The sequence below is a fragment of the Engraulis encrasicolus genome, chromosome 7 (assembly GCF_034702125.1).
Source record: "Engraulis encrasicolus isolate BLACKSEA-1 chromosome 7, IST_EnEncr_1.0, whole genome shotgun sequence".
Lineage (NCBI taxonomy): Eukaryota > Metazoa > Chordata > Actinopteri > Clupeiformes > Engraulidae > Engraulis > Engraulis encrasicolus.
Window position 1 is genome coordinate 21,281,270 of NC_085863.1, and position 19,106 is coordinate 21,300,375.

The 19,106-nt window shown below is 41.9% G+C and overlaps 1 protein-coding gene across 1 annotated transcript in view; it reads right to left on the bottom strand.

The window, feature by feature from the left end:
• Nucleotides 1–4,838: 4,838 nt before the first annotated feature.
• The window catches only part of fhl1b (four and a half LIM domains 1b), a 26,002-nt gene continuing 11,734 nt past the window's right edge, over nt 4,839–19,106 (bottom strand). The window contains exons 2-6 of the mRNA XM_063203073.1: nt 16,214–16,432; nt 14,143–14,317; nt 8,988–9,157; nt 6,590–6,776; nt 4,839–6,018 (exon numbers count right to left, since the gene is read on the bottom strand). Of these exons, the coding sequence (XP_063059143.1) occupies nt 5,864–6,018; nt 6,590–6,776; nt 8,988–9,157; nt 14,143–14,317; nt 16,214–16,369 (843 nt within the window). The 5' untranslated portion in view covers nt 16,370–16,432 and the 3' untranslated portion in view covers nt 4,839–5,863. The remainder of the gene's footprint in view (nt 6,019–6,589; nt 6,777–8,987; nt 9,158–14,142; nt 14,318–16,213; nt 16,433–19,106) is intronic.

Consider the following 19,106-nt stretch of genomic DNA (forward strand, 5'->3'; position numbering starts at 1 on the left):
GTTTGTGCAGCTGACCATGACCTGCATAATAAGAACTGAGTAGAGAGAAGGGTTGATGCAGAGCCAGAAGAAACAGTGCTTCTTTATCCACAGAAAGATGAAAAAACAGACAGCTTTCACCTTGCTGGTCAAATCAGACTTCCAGAAATATTTGTTTCCCTTTAAACTTTAAACTTTGCCTTATATTATAATAATCTTGTAATATCCACATTTACACATACAGTAGTTACGTATTTTCCCAAGTTAATGCTTCTAGCTACATAAATAATATAATAAAAAGATCTATTGATGGATATTGAACAGAAGTGAGGGCCGTCAATCCAGGCCAATGTGACATATGCAAGCTATCAACAATACCCACAGGATTTTATTCCTGCAATTGTCTCCTGACTGTAATTAGGGTGTACAGTATAACTGGAATGTTGTAAAGGTCTTAAACAAACACATATCACCTGCCAATGACTCTACAGCAAATAACCATATTGCTGTTTTCAAAGAGATTTTATGGGGTCAGGCGATTTAATGAAACATTTTGCTCTGTCTGTCTGTCTGTCTGTCTGTCTGTCTGTCTGTCCCTCTGTCTGTCCCTCTGTCTGTCCCTCTGTCTGTCCCTCTGTCTGTCTGTCTGTCTGTCTCTCTCTCTCTCTCTCTCTCTCTCTCTCTCTCTCTCTCTCTCTCTCTCTCTCTCTCTCTCATACACACACAAACACACACACACACACACACACACACACACACACACACACACACACACACACACACACACACACACACACACGAGACTGGAGGAAATTATTCTTTAGTTAAACATTGGTCTAAATAGGGATACATTCTCAAATAGAATTTCAAAATGTTAAAAATGAAAACAGACTGATTACCTTTTGTAAACATTTAGTTTGATATTCATCAACAGAATAGTTTATTTTCTGTTATTAACATGATTTTTTGTATGATTTACAATTCTGTACGCTACAATTTTTCTCAAAGGATAAACGTATTATTTGTGAATGAAAAAGGTAAATTTTAGTGCGATTGAATGCTAACATACATTGAAAGGTTGTACAAAAAACAATGTAATTTCATAAAATGAATATAAAAAACTATGACTTTTTACTCACCAAGGTCAGCCTAGAAGACTATAGGCTATGGCAGATGAGCCAACAAAGAGAAGTCCAGAAATCTTGTTTACCTTTTACGTTTGTCTATTGTGGACCTCTTGGTGTTATCTCTCATAGGGGCACCTTTACATTACTGATTTGACATGTGTAGAGCTGGCATTTATCATCTGAGGAGGTCTGTGTACTCAGGAGCAGGGCTGGTGATAGGCACAGGCAGACAAGGCGGTCGCCTAGGGCAGTGGTTCCCAACCTATGGGTCGGGACCCCCCTTATGGGTCGCCAAAGATCCACAGGGGGTCGCGGAGCCCTCTTGATTTTAAGGGGTTTCATTTTAAATATATATAGCCCATGTTGAATAAAAGACAAAGCATTTAACTAATAAATGCATAGATGCAACAAACTGTAAGTGCTACATTAAACATTTATTCTATATTTGACCAAAGACGAATTGAGGAATAAAATAACTAAAATTAGTTTTCGCAGGAAACAGAGGGCATCTTGTGACTCCGTCTCGTGCGGGCGCTCGCGTGGTTGGGTCACCAAAGCTTACAATAGTAAAAACATGGGTCCCTTAAGAAAAAGGTTGGGAACCACTGGCCTAGGGCACCAAATGTCTTGGGGGCGTCTGCACGTCCCACAGAAGTATACTTTAAGTGGACTAAACATGAAAAAAAATAAACATTCAACCTAACATTGACAATGGTTATTCATTGGCACTCCGTATGTACGTATGTAATTAGGTTGTGCTCGATCAGATGTGCCACGCTATGTTGACAGATGCACAAAAAGGAAAGGGGGTACTCACCTAGGGCACCAAATTCACTAGAACCGGCAATGCTCAGGAGGTAATTGCACCTGAGCAGCTCGGCATGTAGGGTTGCCAGATTGGGCGTTTTCCCTTATAGTTGGGCTGTTTCGGATGACCATCTGCAGGTAAAAAAAAAAGGTATCGGGTGGGTTTTGCCTGTAGATGTGTGCCCATGGAAATCAGTAGAATTTAATTCACATTGGGCTGTATTTAGTGCCTGGGTATTTATTGAGCTGACAATCATCACTTACATCTGGCAACTAAAGGTGGTACGTATCTCGTCCTATCATGTCCCATTCCCACATCCCCCCCTCTAAAGGGTCCTGCCTCTGCCAGTGGAAATACATATGCCCCCCATATTGACTAGCATCGCACAGATGACACCGATCAAACTAACATGACCAAATGATAACGCTTCATTTTACGGTTCCTTATTTAATGTTTTTTATTTTTTTTTACAGTAACCTAGAGTTATCAAGATAGCCCTAACCATAATACAGTATTATATACTAACTTCAGTAACCCAAACCCTATGGTACACTGCAAGTAGCCTGCATAATATTGCATGCTGTTACATACAAACCTTCATTGTAATTAATGTAAGAGTAAAAAAATGAAGTGTAAGTCATCCAATACATTACATTAGTCTGTAGGTAACTTACTAGCATAAAATGACATCACATCCAACATCAAATGTCCTCTAGGACATAAATAAATAACTTTTAGCTTACATGTACTGTAGTGATGAATGCCGTATGCAACAATACTTTAGACATTTCAATATGAGCAAATCTTGTGACTGGGGCCTTACTCAGATGAGTGTTTTCATTATCCTATAGACGTGCTGCTGTTCCAGTTAAGATGTGAGTATATTTATGGGCCAATGGACTCAGACCCAGAGTGCCATTTGTAGGGGTGGAATGTCCTCTGGTCTTGATATCTCCACTTTTCTATACATGATTTTAATCATGGTCTAATGTAAATTCACTGGTTTTCTAGTTTTTTAATTCTAGTTTTTCAACAATCGCGCTTTGGTCAGACTCATATCAACACTAGTTCCTGATTCTTTAACTTCATTTTTCAAGGCATAGTATGATGTGGCCAGTGGTTCCTTTGTTTAAAAACGGTTGAGAACCATTGATCTTGCCATGAATGATCTGACCTACATTGATGTTCACATTGTCAACACAAAATGTTTGTTTAAATGTAAAGACGGCTCCAGGACCTTCCTGTGACAAGAAAACAAATATTAGCTGTAACAGTAAAAACATACATGTATATTGTGTTGGACAAGATGGCCAAGTGATTTACAGTGGCATCGCTAGGGGGCAGTACAGGTGCTCAGACTCGTACAGGTGTTTCCTGCTGAATATTTGTCTGTCATGGTGGGTGAGGGCTGGTCGCGTAGCAGGGAAGATGACTTGGGGGCAAAGGGGTCAGTTGTGTCAAGAGAGAGAGGGGGGGAGGGGCTGAATTGGGCCCCCATTATATTTTATGTATGGAGGGGGTCTTTCAGATGACTTTGTCACGGGCTCAACCAAAGCTGTCAGCGACCCTGATACATGACGTGTGGCTGTCATCATTTTAAAGCTGCGTTGTGCTGTTTCAGATGAAATGTATGTATCTATCAATTGTCGAAGTTACTGTTTACCGTCTTGGTCTCTAACTTCTTGCATGTTCAAAATCCGAGTCAAAGGAATCAAAAACTCCAAAAGCCAAATTAATCTATTTATTTTCTAAAATTACCAAATAACAAAATGACCACCACTGGTAATATCCAGAATACCAGCAATGGCCCATACACAGTAAACACTACAGCTTTCCAGAACTGCAGAGTCTACTACATAAAAATGACAGAGACAATGAAAGCATTACGGAACGTTCCGGAGATCCTAACCTTCTCTCGCCCTGACCGATAACACGTATTGAGTTCGGGTGGGACAAAATTAGGAACTGCTTGAATATCCCTATCTGTTGGTATTTATGGTTTGTGGGTGTATGGGTGTGGTTATGTGTAAGCAATTACGTGATTTGTTAGTTAACCCAGAATATGCCTAATCTGTGTCGATTGTAAGCTGCTGTCTTCATTTCCAGGTGGGCCTTGATTTCATCACTCTAGGTCTTCATGACCTCATCTGTGGACTTCCTGAGTTCTGTAACTTTAATCAAGCAATACACATACAACAGCACATTCTTTTGACATATTTGAGGGTCCTTGGTTCTGAAAAGATTGAAATCCAATGTTAGTCGTTTGCCCATTGTCACCTACTCCTGGCCTCCTAAAAAGGATTAAGTCAAATAGTTTCGCTTCTGAGTGACATCACTGTATCCTGTGTTCTAGGAAGAATGATACTTCAAGGAGTTTGGTATGGACTTCAGACTTATTCAGAAAATAAGCAATCAGTTAATCAAACATCACATGACAGGCTTTCAGCTTGTCTCACAACAATGTTTGATGACCTCTGTAGGCTCTCCTAAAAAGAATGGGCAATTACTCAACATCCTCAGCTCATGATTGTCACATGGGGTCATTGGGCCTACTCAATGGTTTGAGTGCCCATCAACAGAAAACAAGACACATTTATTTTAATGTTTTAATTATACCCAAATATTGTAGAATTTCCTTGCAGACACAAATTAATTAAGCCAATGCATTAATTTTTAGCACCTCAGAATCTAGCCTATTTTCCAACACTATCTATCTACATAAGGTATGAAGGAGTACAATGAAGCAGTGTTGGTATATGCAGTAGTGTTGTGATTTATCATTCAATGTTTGTACTTCCTCACTGTGCCTACTTATCACTGAGGTGCCACATTTGTGTCTTACAGGGCCAAAAATTATCCACACTTATCCCATGTCACTAATCCTCAATCACGATTCTTTTTTATTCTTTTTTTTCACCTTTATTCAGACAGGGCAGTGAAGAATGGGACAGGAAGTGAGTGGGAGAGAGAGACGGGGAAGGATCAGGAAATGACCTCACCCACGGCAGGGCCCGCTCACGGTTCTTTGAAATGAATAAAGCGTGCATTCGGCAGCTTACATTTGTTATTTGTTTAGACACAGCATAGCAACAGTGAAGGACACTGGATCTTTAAGTGTAGCCATAGTTTTATTAGGGTGTAAGAATCCCATGACCAATATTCCACAGCATTACGATTTATATCTTTAATTAAGGCACACAAAGAGAAAATAATCCACAGGTTCCATTATATTTAGCAAAAATGTTTGCTTTTGTTTATTTTTTTTTCCTTTTCATTTCTGTATTCTTTTCCAAGTCGCTTTGGTTAAAGTTGTCTACTAAATGCAATGGAGTGGAATGGAGAGTATTATTTAGATTGGAGCATTATAGACATTGATTGAAACACTGGGTATTAGGCACTGTTTGGTAATTCTACAGAGCAACTAGAGTAAACACCCATGTAACACTGATTGACAAAAAAAGGGGGGGTGGGTAGGTGTACACATTTCAATCAATCCTCAAGAAAACAAGAAAAAAACAAACATGACAGATCAAAGAGGCATACATACAGACCAAATGAATAATTCATATAATATAAAGTACCTCATTGGAATCAGATGAGTTACATGATGATGTGGAAACATATCTACACATCTGAGGACGTTAACATTTAGTTAGGAGTGGCACTAACGCTGCTATTCTGTACATAATTGCGCCATATCCTGTATGGCAGGTCAAAGGGTCTTTCGGGCAAGGGGTTAGGTTTGGTTCGGAAAGTGGTGGTGACCGACAGTAAATAGGGCAAATTGTCCACGTGTCTTATTTTTGCATAATGCTTGTGAAAAAGTTGTTGGGTTGAATTTAGGTTCATCCCAAACGTGTTATGGGCGTGTCCCCGCTGACCTCACGCCCATGCCTTTGGGTGGTGATGATGATCCATTCCAGACAGCGTGGAGTCTAACTGCACATGCTTAGACCTTTTTGGCGCAGTCGGAGCAGTAGATGGATCCGGACTCGGCGACGAAGCGCTTGTCCGCCAGGTTCGCGGAGCAGCGCTTGCAGTTGAAGCAGTACTCATGCCACGAGCCGCCCTCATAGTTCACGACGTTAGTGGCCTTGCCAAAACCTGTGTGGGGTTAGGAGGGAAAACACACACTTTAGCACTGAAATGCCTCTCTGTCCCTCATTCACACACTCATACACCCATGAGAGGCTAGGAGAGAAGATCGGGTAATGTTGCATTACTCTATGCCAAGTGGATGTAAATTAGTGGAGCCAACCAAAAGCACTTTAAAATTCAAATATCTCTCATGCACTCATACACACACTTACTCATACAACAGTAGCAAACACCTTCAAAACTGTCCTCAGAACAAATGTGTATCAGAGAGAGAGAGAGAGAGAGCGAGAGAGAGAGAGAGAGAGAGAGAGAGAGAAATAGAAAGAAGACATAAGAAGTAAACTAAGACAGACAGAAATACTCGGAAGTAATAATAGTGCCAGTACACAGCTGCTATGTGAGTACTCCCCCCCCAGTGGCATGAGTGAGAGAGACAGAAAGACAGAAAGAAAGATAGACAGACAGAGACAAGGAATTGTAAAAGATAGAGCAGTAAAAGAATGAAATGGTCTCAGTGCCGACACATCCAGTATGCCACAGCTACATAGGTGAGCAGTGCCTCATCATTGCCGCTGACCTGTGATGGGGTTGTTGCAGGCAGTGCACTTCTTGGCCACCGTGCTCTTGTAGCAGTCGACGCAGAAGGCCTTGTCCTCGTGGGACGTGAAGCGCGTCCCCGCCAGCGGCTTCCGGCACTTGGTGCACACAAAGCAGTCCGCGTGCCACGGCTGCTCCTGGTAGTTCACACCTCCAGTGGTGATGGGCTGTGGGGAAAGAAGAGTATGTCATATGGGGGCAAGCGTGCCCTAGTGGTTAAAGGGGAATATGTCGGGAATAAGAGGGAATATGTCGGGAATAAGAGGGAATATGTCGCTAAGATAGTGAAAGTCAATGTATCCGTGTAGCATTGAAGCATGCTACACGGATACATTGACTTTCACTAGCTTAGCGACATATGCCCTCTTTTAACTTGTCTTAAAGCAAGACAACGCTTAACATGAAAAATAAGACACTTTACCACCTTTATAAACCCCAGCCAACGATTTTAACTGTATTAAGCCCCAAAATAGTGGCATACCCCTTTAAGGAGATGGGATTTAGATCAGAGGGTTGCAGGTTCGAATCCCACCCTTTCCACTCCCTATTTCACGCCATGGCTGAGGTGGCTTTGAGTAAGGCGCCTAACTCCACACTGCTCCAAGGACTGTAACCGATACCCTGTACTTAAAATAACTTTAAGTGGCTTTGGATACAGGCATCAATGTAATGTAATGTCATGTTAACTTTCAATGGTGATGAGCTGACAGGGGAGGGAATGGAATGGAGCGACTTGGTAATAGGTGTCAGGGGCGGTCATAGGGGCAGGGCCGCTGACAGCTTTGGCCGGGCCCGGGACAATGTCATCTGAAGGGCCCCCTAATCCATAACGTGCAATGCACTGAGACAACTGACCCCTTTGTACCCCCCTGAAGGCTTCCCTGCATAGGGGCACCAGTTATTGTAGGATTGCCACTGCTAGGTGTCATGGGAAATTGGTGTTAATCCCTGGACATGTACATGTTCAATGACTGCAACGTTATGCTACACCTTCCAGGTTGAACGAATTGTTTGTCTGCAACGTTGCAAGACGTTCTTCATCAGACTTTTGGTTATTTTGCTACCTCTAGTGGTGATAGGCTGAGAGGACATGGAATGGAGCTTCATGATTTTTTGTTTACTGTATTTATGTGTACAGCAGGTACTGGCCATATAATAATATTGTGAAAAAGTTTATTTATTTCCATAATTCCATCAATAATGCATGTGGTCTTCATGATACTTGCACAAACACCTACTGTGTCATGGCTACTGGGGCCTATAATGAGAAGCTGTTTCAGGAGTAAACCAGGATATGTTAAGAGGTAAATCCTCTAAATAGACGAGCCCGGAGTCCTCATTTTAAGAAAATCAGGACTCCAGGGTCTTCTATTAGATGATTTACCTCTTAACTTAACCTGGTTTACTCCTGAACTAGCTTCTCAGTATACCTCTCTGGTCTTTGGTGTTAATCCTGCTGTACTGTGGAGATGGGCTGCTTCTTCGAGATGAGCTACAGTAACAATAGGCGTAGTCCAAATTCTAACTCTAACCCCTAGGTGATGCTGTAGTGCATTGCAATGGCTTGGTAGCTCTTCTCGACAGGTAGCTCATATGGACATAACGCCAAATTCAGAAAATAAAGAAAGCCTGCTCTGAATCAGCTGAGTATTTAACAAGCACAAAAGACAGGTAGATCAGCTACCAGGTGAAGTCATCTGTCTTAAAAAAGAACGTGTGGAAGGACTTTTTTTTGCTTTCTGAACCCACAGCTGGTAAGGGTACCTGCAAGCATTTCTACCATACAGTATGAAAAGCCCTGAGAAACATGATTACTATAATTACGGATGAATATGACTGTTATGCATTTCAAAAGTCAATAAGAGTAAAACAAAATACACATGAACATAATATAACATTTTAGTGTTTCATTGTTGAACTGCATTTCTTTCACCATGGCCATTCCTCAAACACTGGCTTTTATCTGCAAAACACCAGCTATCTTTATATCTTAGCAACAAAGCAAACAAACATAAACACGCCTGCAGTTATCCGTTTCATGCGCAAGTGCTGTAATAGAACTATGAAAGGCCTCATTGTTTTCTATCAGACCTACTAAACTGGCCTAAAGAGCAAAAAGGCAGTAACTGAAAATATAATTGAAATGGCTTTAAATTTGATCTGTTGTCAAGCACAAGTATAGTTTTAGGTAGATTATTGACATGTGACCGCTTTGTTACTATACAATATCATATTATTACATTCTTTGCAGATCAGTCATTTTACATTTTGATGTACAGTACATATGCCATTAAAATCATAATAAATCATATGACATGACAATGCAGTAACAGTCATTTTGCTTAGTTGTTTTGCTTTTTAGGGCTGTAAATGCTAACCTGCTTGCATTTGAAGCAGAGCTTGGCAAACTTCTTCTCGTGGCAGCCGGTGCAGTAGACGTTGTCGTTCTTGGTCATGAAGCTCTGTGAGCGGATGGGCTTTTGACACTGGTAGCAGGTGAAGCAGTCCTCATGCCACACGTTCCCCTTGTACTCCACATTCTCAGCACCTGCAGCGGGACAGAGGTGACAAGGTTAGAAAAAGGCAATGATTTTGATTGGGTGTGAACATACAGAGAAATTCACACCAACAGACATACTGTAGTGGTTAAATGTAATAGTGAATAATATATGTTGTACTCCACATGCTCAGCACCTCAAAGTCAATGTCACAGTGTACTTTATTGTGTAAAATCTATGCAGCAAGGGGTCAGCACAGAAGACTGAAATTGCTTTTGACCAGTCTCCAAGTTAAACTAAGCATACAGATTAGTCCTGCCGTAAGATACAGATGAGGATAGAGCAGTGGCTGATAAATAAATTATGTAATATAATACATATTTGTCTAAATTGATAAGTTAATGCTAGTCAGTGGAATCTTTCATCTGCCATTTACGCACAATAAAGTAAATATAGGTCGCTCCAGTCAGCTGCAACTTCGAACGTAGGTCGTGTGACGTCTCCAAATGTGTTACTTTTCTAAGCTTGTGTGGTATCGGATGCGATGCCATGTTACGGCTTGTTGGTTTACGGCTTGTTGGTTTTGAATTGAATTTTTTCAGGAATTGAAAGGGTGCCTCGCCTAAAAAAAGGTTGAGAAACACTGGGATAGAGGATAGAGACTATGAATGGAAATAGTAATGGATGCAATTGCATGTCTTAAAAGGGATGGAAATTCACACCGGTGGTAAAATGTAGAAAAAAAAATCAAAATTGTATTTTGGACAAAATATAGTTTACTACATAGCGTCGGTCCATTTTGATATTTGTTTGTCAGTGCCTGGTAAAAGTGCAGAGTTTGCAAAGTCAATTTCCACTACTGATTTGAAGTTAGTATAAATATTTGACATTTTTAGTGAAGTTCATTTTAAGAGCAAGAAAAAAAAGAAGTGTTGCACTGATATCCACAAGATATCTAAGGCAAGATATCAGATAACTGAACAACACCATAATTCAAAGGAAAAGAAAAACAGTGCTCAGTAATGAAAAACATTTCAATAATTGCATCACTTGGTTAGCACCTTGCCAAAGGCCTGTTATATGACCTAATAAGGTGTTGCAACCACACAATCAGTTAACACCTGAACTACATGAGGTAATTATTAACCAAGCCCATATGACCTCATCACAGCACACCTTGAGAACGTGTTTGACAGGAGCCTACACCACCACATCAAGAGAGTTTAAATCGTTAAGACGCGGCTTTATAAATTTACTGTTACCAGAATGGCAATGACCAAGTCGTAGTGCATTACAAAAGGCCCTGTGTTATGTCGTAGTAGTGCAGTACTAGGGTAGTTAACTTTTCAATGACTATTACAGCCTTCCACTGGTTGAACCGCATGCATTATGGGGCTACAGGTGGATTCACACACGTCTGCCAACTTGCTACCAATATCCAGCTGCATTTCCATTGACTTTATACTGGATTAGATCCTTTCCTGCTGCACTGAACTGTGGTCTCGCTTGCGTTGCTGCGTTGGATCCGTTGCATCCGTCAATTGAGTTGAGAATTGTCGAACTTTTGGCGAATTATAACTGGTGAATGGTAAATGGACTGTATTTATATAGCGCCTTTCCACTCCTTCGAGCACTCAAAGCGCTTTACATGTATGCCTCATATTCACCCACTCACACTGACATTCACACACTGGTGGCAATGGCTGCCACGCAGAGCACCAACCCTGCCACCAGCAGCAACTTGGGGTTATGTGTCTTGCTCAAGGACACATCGATGAGGTCAGGCTATGACAATGAGATAGTTGCTATGGATGCAGCTACGGATGCAGCAATTAATGCAGTGACTAACTGATTTGCAATCATACGCCATTGTTGCCATTATAGGCTGTTGCACCTGCCTGAGACCCACCACTGTCGTGCGTCAAGCCCCGCTGGTGTGTGAATGGGGCGTAACTGCAGGTTTTGCTATTCTGACGTCAGTGTCAGCACACCTGCTCTGGAAACTCTGCACTGGTTAAGAGCATCAGCTAACAGATTCGTAGCACAGATAGCACACTACTACAGGTCTAGATAAGTCAAAGATGACAAAGAAATGAGACAATGGAAAATATTACCATGAACGATAACATTAACACCCAGGTACAGTGAGGAGAATAAGTATTTGATCCCTTGCTGATTTTGTTGGTTTGCCCACTAATAAAGGCATGACCATTCTATAATGTTAATGATAAAATGTATTATAATATAGAGAGCCAGAATATCAAAAAGAAAATCCAGAAAATAACTTTGAAGAATATATTTTAATTGATTTGTATTCCATTGAGGAAAATAAGTATTTGACCCCTCTAGTCAAAAAAGACAAAATACTTGGTGGCAAAGCCTTTGTTTTCACATACAGAGGTCAGATGTTTCTTTCAGTTAATGACAATGTTTGTGGGTATATTAGAAAGGATTTTTGTCCACTTTTCTTTGCAGATCATCTCTAAATCACTTAAGTTGTATGACTGTAGCTTGCCAAATGGGAACTTCTGTTCCCTTCACAGGATTATTGTAGGGTTAATGTTTGGAAACTGTCTAGGCCACTTCATGACCTTAATGTGCTTCTGCTTGAGCTACTCCTTCGTTGCTTGGGCTGTATGTTATGGATTATTATCATTTTGGGAGGCTAATCCATGACCCACCTTCAGTCTAGTGGTGGTGGGAAAGAGGTTGGCATGCAGAATTGTACGTTTACATGTCTCCCTCCATCCATTTCTTGATGATGTGAAGTTGTCCTGTGTCTTGGCCAGACAAGCAACCTCAAAACATAATGTTACCACTTTCATTTATGATGTTGGAGAAGGTGTTGTTCTTGGGATCATAGGCAGCATTTCTCTTCCTCCAAACACATAGAGTTGTGTTAATGCCAAACAGTTTGATTTTGGTGTTATCTGATTCCAGCACCTCCCAATCATATCCTAATCCAGTTTGACGTTCATTGGCAAACCTCAGGTGAGCCTGAACAGGTTCCTTCTGAAACCGGGGTACCATACATGCACTGCAGGATTTTAATCCGCTGTGGTATCAAGTGTTTCCAATAGTTTTCTTAGTGATTGAGGTCCCAGCTGCCTTGAGATCATTTCCTAGCTCCTCCCATACAGTTTTAAGGTGCTTTATCTCCTTTTTTCTGGTTATTAAATTCCCACAAGGTCAAATCTTGTATGGAACCAGAGACAGGCCTAAGATTGATGATTGATGATCATTTTGTATGTCCTAAATTGGTAAGAAATGCACCAACAGTTTGCTCTTTAATATCCAGGAGCCTTATTGAGTTCTAAAATCTTGTCCCTGACATCCTTTGACAGCTTTTTGGTCTGTCCCATGTTGGCGAGTTTAGTTTGATTGATTGACTGATTCTATGGACTGATTCTGCCGATTCAATGTGTCTTTTGTGCGGGTTACTATTAACAGGTGTGTTCAATTCAGATAACAAGTTGATTGGAAGTGCCATTTGATCTGCGGGATCAGAACTCTTAATGGTTGGCAGGGGATCAAATACTTATTTCCCGCAATTAAATATAAATAAATTATTATATATTCTTTAGAGTTAATTTCTGAATTTTCTTTTTGATATTCTGTCTCTCCATATTAGAATACATATTATCATTAACATTAAAGACTGATCATGTCTTTATTAGTGGGCAAACCAACAAAATCAGCAAGGGATCAAATACTTATTCTCCTCACTGTACGTCTACTCAGCCTATAAGGGATTCTACCTAAAGTCAACCACCACACCTGAATTTAACAATTGATCTGTGATTCTAAGAAAATTATCCGTTGAACTTGTGATGTTTCCAATGGCACTGTAATGAATTAGAATTCCACAGTATTCTTGGAATACCACAGACCGTCTGACAGATGGCAGAGAAGAGTGATAGCCCCAAGCAGGGATGCTAGTGGAAATTGTGAAACGCCTAAAAGACAATCATTTCTGGTTCCCAATCCAACCATATTATACAGTAGTTTATGGTACCATGTGAGCCCTTGTAAAACTCTGGTCAGCCTGATTCATTTTGATGTATCTCAACGAGCCTCTTCTACACCATTACATACAGTACAGCACATGTATGCAGTGATGTGTAACCTGGATTCAGCAGCTGCAATCCTGTGCCACATGATCCAAAAGACCTGCTTTTACCTGTCGAAATTGGTTTGCCCAGTGGCCCATCATTGCTTACCTGAGAAACGGCATTCCAGGGGAAGCGATCCAGTGTTTCATTCTCGCAACTCAACAGAAAACTGGTGTAGTCAAATCGACTGAACCATTTGTATTGTTGATTTGACTGACACCGCTGCCAACATAACTCACACCTCATTTGCATAGGATTAATTAAAACTCGTCTCAACTTTTTCCGCTTCGCTACCCTTTGCTTCCCCTTTGCCATAGGAATGAAAGGAATGAATGGAATTGACTTTGCTCTGCCAATTCGCTCCCATGTGTTCCTACCATAAGTCTAAAGTGATGACACACTCTGCAACTTTTTTCAGCTTCTGGGCAACGAAACAATTTTGTTTGGACTGTTTACCACTATCACATATTTTTTAGGAGAACTTGGATGAGCAAGAGACAACTTTTGTTGATTAGTTTACCAGAGTCAGGCATGTTGATGCCCAGCAACGTCGCTCAAGAAGTTGCCCTGTGTGTCATCAACTTAAGTCTAGCCTTGCTCACTGTTGCTTTTATTCAATGTGTGTACAATTTGTTCCTTATTCCTGCATTGCTCTTTAGATATCCAATTTAAGTTTTAACTACTCCGATTTTGACCATTTCAATTAAATTTTTAACCATATTGCTTGTGTATTACTGTGCTCTCTTTCGATGTTTTTTTATTTTTATTTTTTCTAATTTTAATTGTTAGAACACTTTGAGCTGCATTCTATGTATGAAAATGTGCTTTATAAATAAAATAAAAATAATAATAATTATTATTATAGCAATGTCCCCCCCCAACACACAGCCCCACCCCCACTAGGGGGCCCTCCTCCTCCTCACCTGCCAGGATGGCCTTGTAGCAGCCGTGGCAGCGCGGCGCGTCCTCGCGGGAGCTGCACTTGCCGCACAGGATGCGGTCGTCCTTGGTGCTGAAGGACTCCTTGGCCAGCGGCTTGTAGCACTTGGCACAGCGGAAGCAGGCCTCGTGCCAGTAGCGACCCTTGTGGTGCAGCTCCTGAGGAAGGGAGGGGGAGAGGGGGTGAGGACAGAGGTGGACAGGAGAAAGGTAGATGTTGAGGACAGGAGACGGATGGGTGAGGTGGGTAGGAGTGGGTGTGAGATGTGAGATGGGGAAAGGAGATGGGGAGGATGATAGGAGAGTTGGAGGAGAGGAGGAAGTTGAGGACAGGAGAGGGGGAGGACGTTAGCAGAGTGGTGGGTGAGGTGGATAGGAGAGGGTGGGAGATGGGGAAGATGATAGGAAAGTTGGAGGAGAGGAGGATAATGAGGGGTTGGTTGGTGAGAGAGGAGGAGAAAAGAGGGTGAAGAGGATGGGGGAGCAGGACATGGAGGAGGATATGGTTGGGTTGGTTGTGAGGACAGAATAGAGTGATGAGGACAGGAGAGAGTGATGAGGACAGGAGAGGGTGATGAGGACAGGAGAAGGTGATGAGGACAGGAGAAAGTGATGAGCAGAGAACAGGAGAGGGTGATGAGCAGAGGACAGGAGAGGGTGGGGAGGACAGGAGAGGGTGGGGAGGACAGGAGAGGGTGATGAGCAGAGGACAGGAGAGGGTGGGGAGGACAGGAGAGAGTGATGAGAACAGGAGAGGGTGATGAGGACAGGAGAGGGTGATGAGCAGAGGACAGGAGAGGGTGGGGAGGACAGGAGAGGGTGATGAGGACAGGAGAGGGTGATGAGGACAGGAGAAGGTGATGAGGACAGGAGAAAGTGATGAGCAGAGAACAGGAGAGGGTGATGAGCAGAGGAGAGGGTGATGAGCAGAGGACAGGAGAGGGTGGGGAGGACAGGAGAGGGTGGGGAGGACAGGAGAGGGTGGGGAGGACAGGAGAGGGTGATGAGCAGAGGACAGGAGAGGGTGGGGAGGACAGGGTTAGACGGTGGATGCAGAGGACACGGGTAGATAAGTGAGAAGGATAGGGATGAGATGATGATTGAGGAGGAGGGTGGTTGAGTGAGGATGATTGAGATGCAGGGGTGGAAGAGGAGAGGGTGATGAGGATAAGGATGGGGGTGGATGATAGGAATATGAATCTTCACAGACCATTACATTATAGACCATAACATATGATATGCAATATTGGGTACAACTTTGCCATGGCAACATTATGTCTGAAACAAGCTTATAACTGGGGCTTTGTCTTATGGGGTTAAATGACTGTCACGAGTGCTGGATACGAAGAGCCTATAAAAGAATATCTGCACAGTTACGTATGACTCCAACAATGGCGATTTTGTTACACACAGTCCAGTCATAGTCACATTTTCCCTTCTTTCATTTAGACAGCCCAAGAGGAGATATGGGAATGTCTGGCAGTGATGACATGTCTGTGTAACACACAGTGAACGATGGTTGAGTTCTACGTACATATTTGTTACTGTATCATGTTTAATATTACATTATTATTATAATATACTTACAAAAAGCTAAACATTTTAAGGGTTTGGCAATGGGCATAAACTGCAATTCTGAATGATACTGTATTTATGATGATAAAATCATAAGAAGAAAAGGCCTCTAGCCCTGCCCCATTCCATTACTGTGGTTATGTTGACTGCATTAAAATGAGGCATCATTATAACTATTATAATGATAATTGGTGATATTGTTATTATTATCATAAAAGAGGGAAGGGTGCTGCTGGACTGTACAGATCTTTTTTCAGTTTTTTTATGATAACATTTCATTCAGCACCTGTTTATTTGGAAGTGTGTGCACTCCAACTTTCATATTATTATTCTTACGTGGAGTCGGCATCCATGGGGCCCGATATTAAAACGAGACATTATAACTATTCTAACGATAATTGTTAATATTATTACTCAAACGACACATTATTACTGTATACCTATTATAATGATATTTGTTGTTGTTATTATGATTCTTACCTTAGAGTCGGCGCCGATGGGGCGTCGGCACTCGGCACAGTTGTTAGCGCAGAACTTCTCGAAGCAGCGCATGCATACTGGCTTCTCCTCCTTCCGTATGTACTTCTTACCATTCAGGTCGTCACGGCAATAGAAGCAGTCGAAGCGGTCCGTCATGGCGACGTCTGACACACACACACACAGATGGAGCAAGAGATGGCTTCTGGACCGACTGTACGTCTGTGAAAAGGAGAAAAGAGAGAGAGAGAGAGAGAGGGAGAGAGAGGGAGAGGGAGAGAGAGAGAGCAGCGGTCACTCAGTCAGTGAGTAATTGAGGTGTGTGTGTGTGTGTGTGTGTGTGTGTGTGTGTGTGTGTGTGTGTGTGTGTGTTTATGTCTGTGTGGCCAGTCACCAAGCTGAGCGAAGGGACGTTCTCCTGCTAAATGTACAGCCCTTAACACACATACATGCACTTACGCACACACACACACACACGCACACGCACACGCACACGCACACGTGCACACGCGCACACACACACACACACACACACACACACACACACACACACACACATGCGTACATGCACACACAGGCACACAGAGACAGAGACACAGAGACACAGAGACACAGACACACACACACACAGAGACACAGAGACACAGAGACACACACACACACACACACACACACACACACACACACAGGAGCTGCGGCAGAAACGAACAGGATGAGGATGACTCACACCCAGGTGGGTTCAGTTCTTTAGAAATAGTTATATGCCAATCAGAGGTCAGATGAGAGAAGTTAGAGCAGAGCTTTGAACGAGGGATCGAGACAGAAACAAATAGGGAAACACAGATGCAAGGAGGAGGCAAATGTGTTTTTTGTTTTTATTTAACAGCAGTCATTTTATGCCGTGATTTTACGCTGAGGTTTCCCCAGTAAAGTTTTACATCAGCGAGACATAGCATAATGTCTGGCCAGAAGAAGTAAAACTATACTTGTTATGGAAAAAGAAAGAAAGAAAGACAGAAAGGAAAAAAATAAAAGAAAGAAAGAAAGGAAGGAAGAAATTAAAGAAAGAACAAGAAAAAAGAAAGACAGAAAGAAATAAAAGACAGAATGAAAAATGAGATGTTGAAGGAGTCAGACGGCTCCTCCAGCAGCTATGGGCGCTGCCTTAGGAAGCCATGGCGTGCTGTGTTTACTCGGTCATATTACTGATAGGGCTGTGTGTTTGTTCCGCTTTTCCTTTCACCAGAACAATCACACACCACAAGAGTGTCAGACTGTCAGCAACACATGGAGCTCACACATGTGGGTCTGTTGTGTAATCCTACTCTCTAAAAAGAGATTGGTTGAAATAAACAAAAAATAAGTAGTTTTTTTAACCAATCTGTTCAATAAATATGTGTCCGATGAATTTATTAGTCAAAATAACCGATTAGACTTTAGTTAAAATGTCAACCAATCTAAATTACTTAAAAAACTAGCGGGTAACCAACATGATATGTTCATTCCCTATTTAGTTCAAGCTCCACATATGTTGTGTTTGTATAATATGTGCACATGGTACAAAGGATATGGCCTGATTACACTGACACAGTGATCACGGATTCAAGCTGAGAGAGAGAGAGAGAGAGAGAGAGAGAGAGAGAGAGAGAGAGAGAGAGAGAGAGAGAGAGAGAGAGAGAGAGAGAGAGAGAGAGGTGGTTGGATTCACATATGATAATAAAAAAGGCAATTGCCTGGTTACAGAGCCCCGATAAATACAAATCTCCCTTTGTGTGTGTGTGTGTGTGTGTGTGTGTGTGTGTGTGTGTGTGTGTGTGTGTGTGTGTGTGTGTGTGTGTGTGTGTGTGTGTGTGTGTGTGTGTGTGTGTGTGTGTGTGTGTGTGTGTGTGCCTTGGTCTGTAGCATAACAGGTGATTTGATTTCAAGCTCAATAAGACATTGCAGAGGAGGATCAGTCAGGCCTTTCTAATTGGATTGGATGTCTCCAATTAGACATCTATGTGATTTATACACACACGCACGCACGCACGCACGCAGACACCAAATGAATCTGTCTGCGAGCGATTGATTCAATTATATTTGACTTTACCGGGCAGTCCCTCCTTTGAGGAAGCCACTTACCATTATGGATGGCTGTTAGTTAATATAGAGCAGGGGGACACAATAGGTCAAATGGGAGATCAAATGAAATCAAGGATGCAGGGCAAATGTTCTGCTTTAAAGGGAACTAGCCTGGAACAAGCCCTAGCCTGGGCATACCCGTACTAATTGCAACTCTGCACAAGTTTTGCCTCTCATTTAGTCTGGTCACTCTATTAGAACATTTCAAACTCTATCAAGACGTGGAACCAATCAATTTTGAGCATTTCCAATGGCTCAATGGAGCATGTTAAAGAAGGCAATGACGCACCAGTTAAGTTTTCCTTTTAAAGGGGTCAGCAACTGGAACAGTGCATTTGTAGAAAAGCTGTACTCTCGACTACTATTCTTGATTTGTATCTAGTGGGTTAGCATGAAACATCGTTTAGCAACAAAAATTGTAGACAACAGCGAGGCTTTTCTACAATAACTGTGTCGAAAAATGTTGCCACAACGTTACTACGACACATTAGATCTTGGTCGTGCGATAAAAGTAGCTGTGTCTTGTGCAGAGTTGTACAAGTCTAAGTAGGCGACTCTAACAGATGTAATTGCAATAGTGTTGATATTACATGGTTTCAACTTTGTAATATAATACTATGAGTGTTATAATTACATCTAAGAGCACTTCTACTTTAACTGTATACAAATCTGGTCTTGTGGTGTTATTTTGTATGGACACATTCTGTAAGTGTCAACAACACAGTACGTCTCTAAAGATCGTTTACAACTTTATTTGACAGGGCAGTTTGAGAGG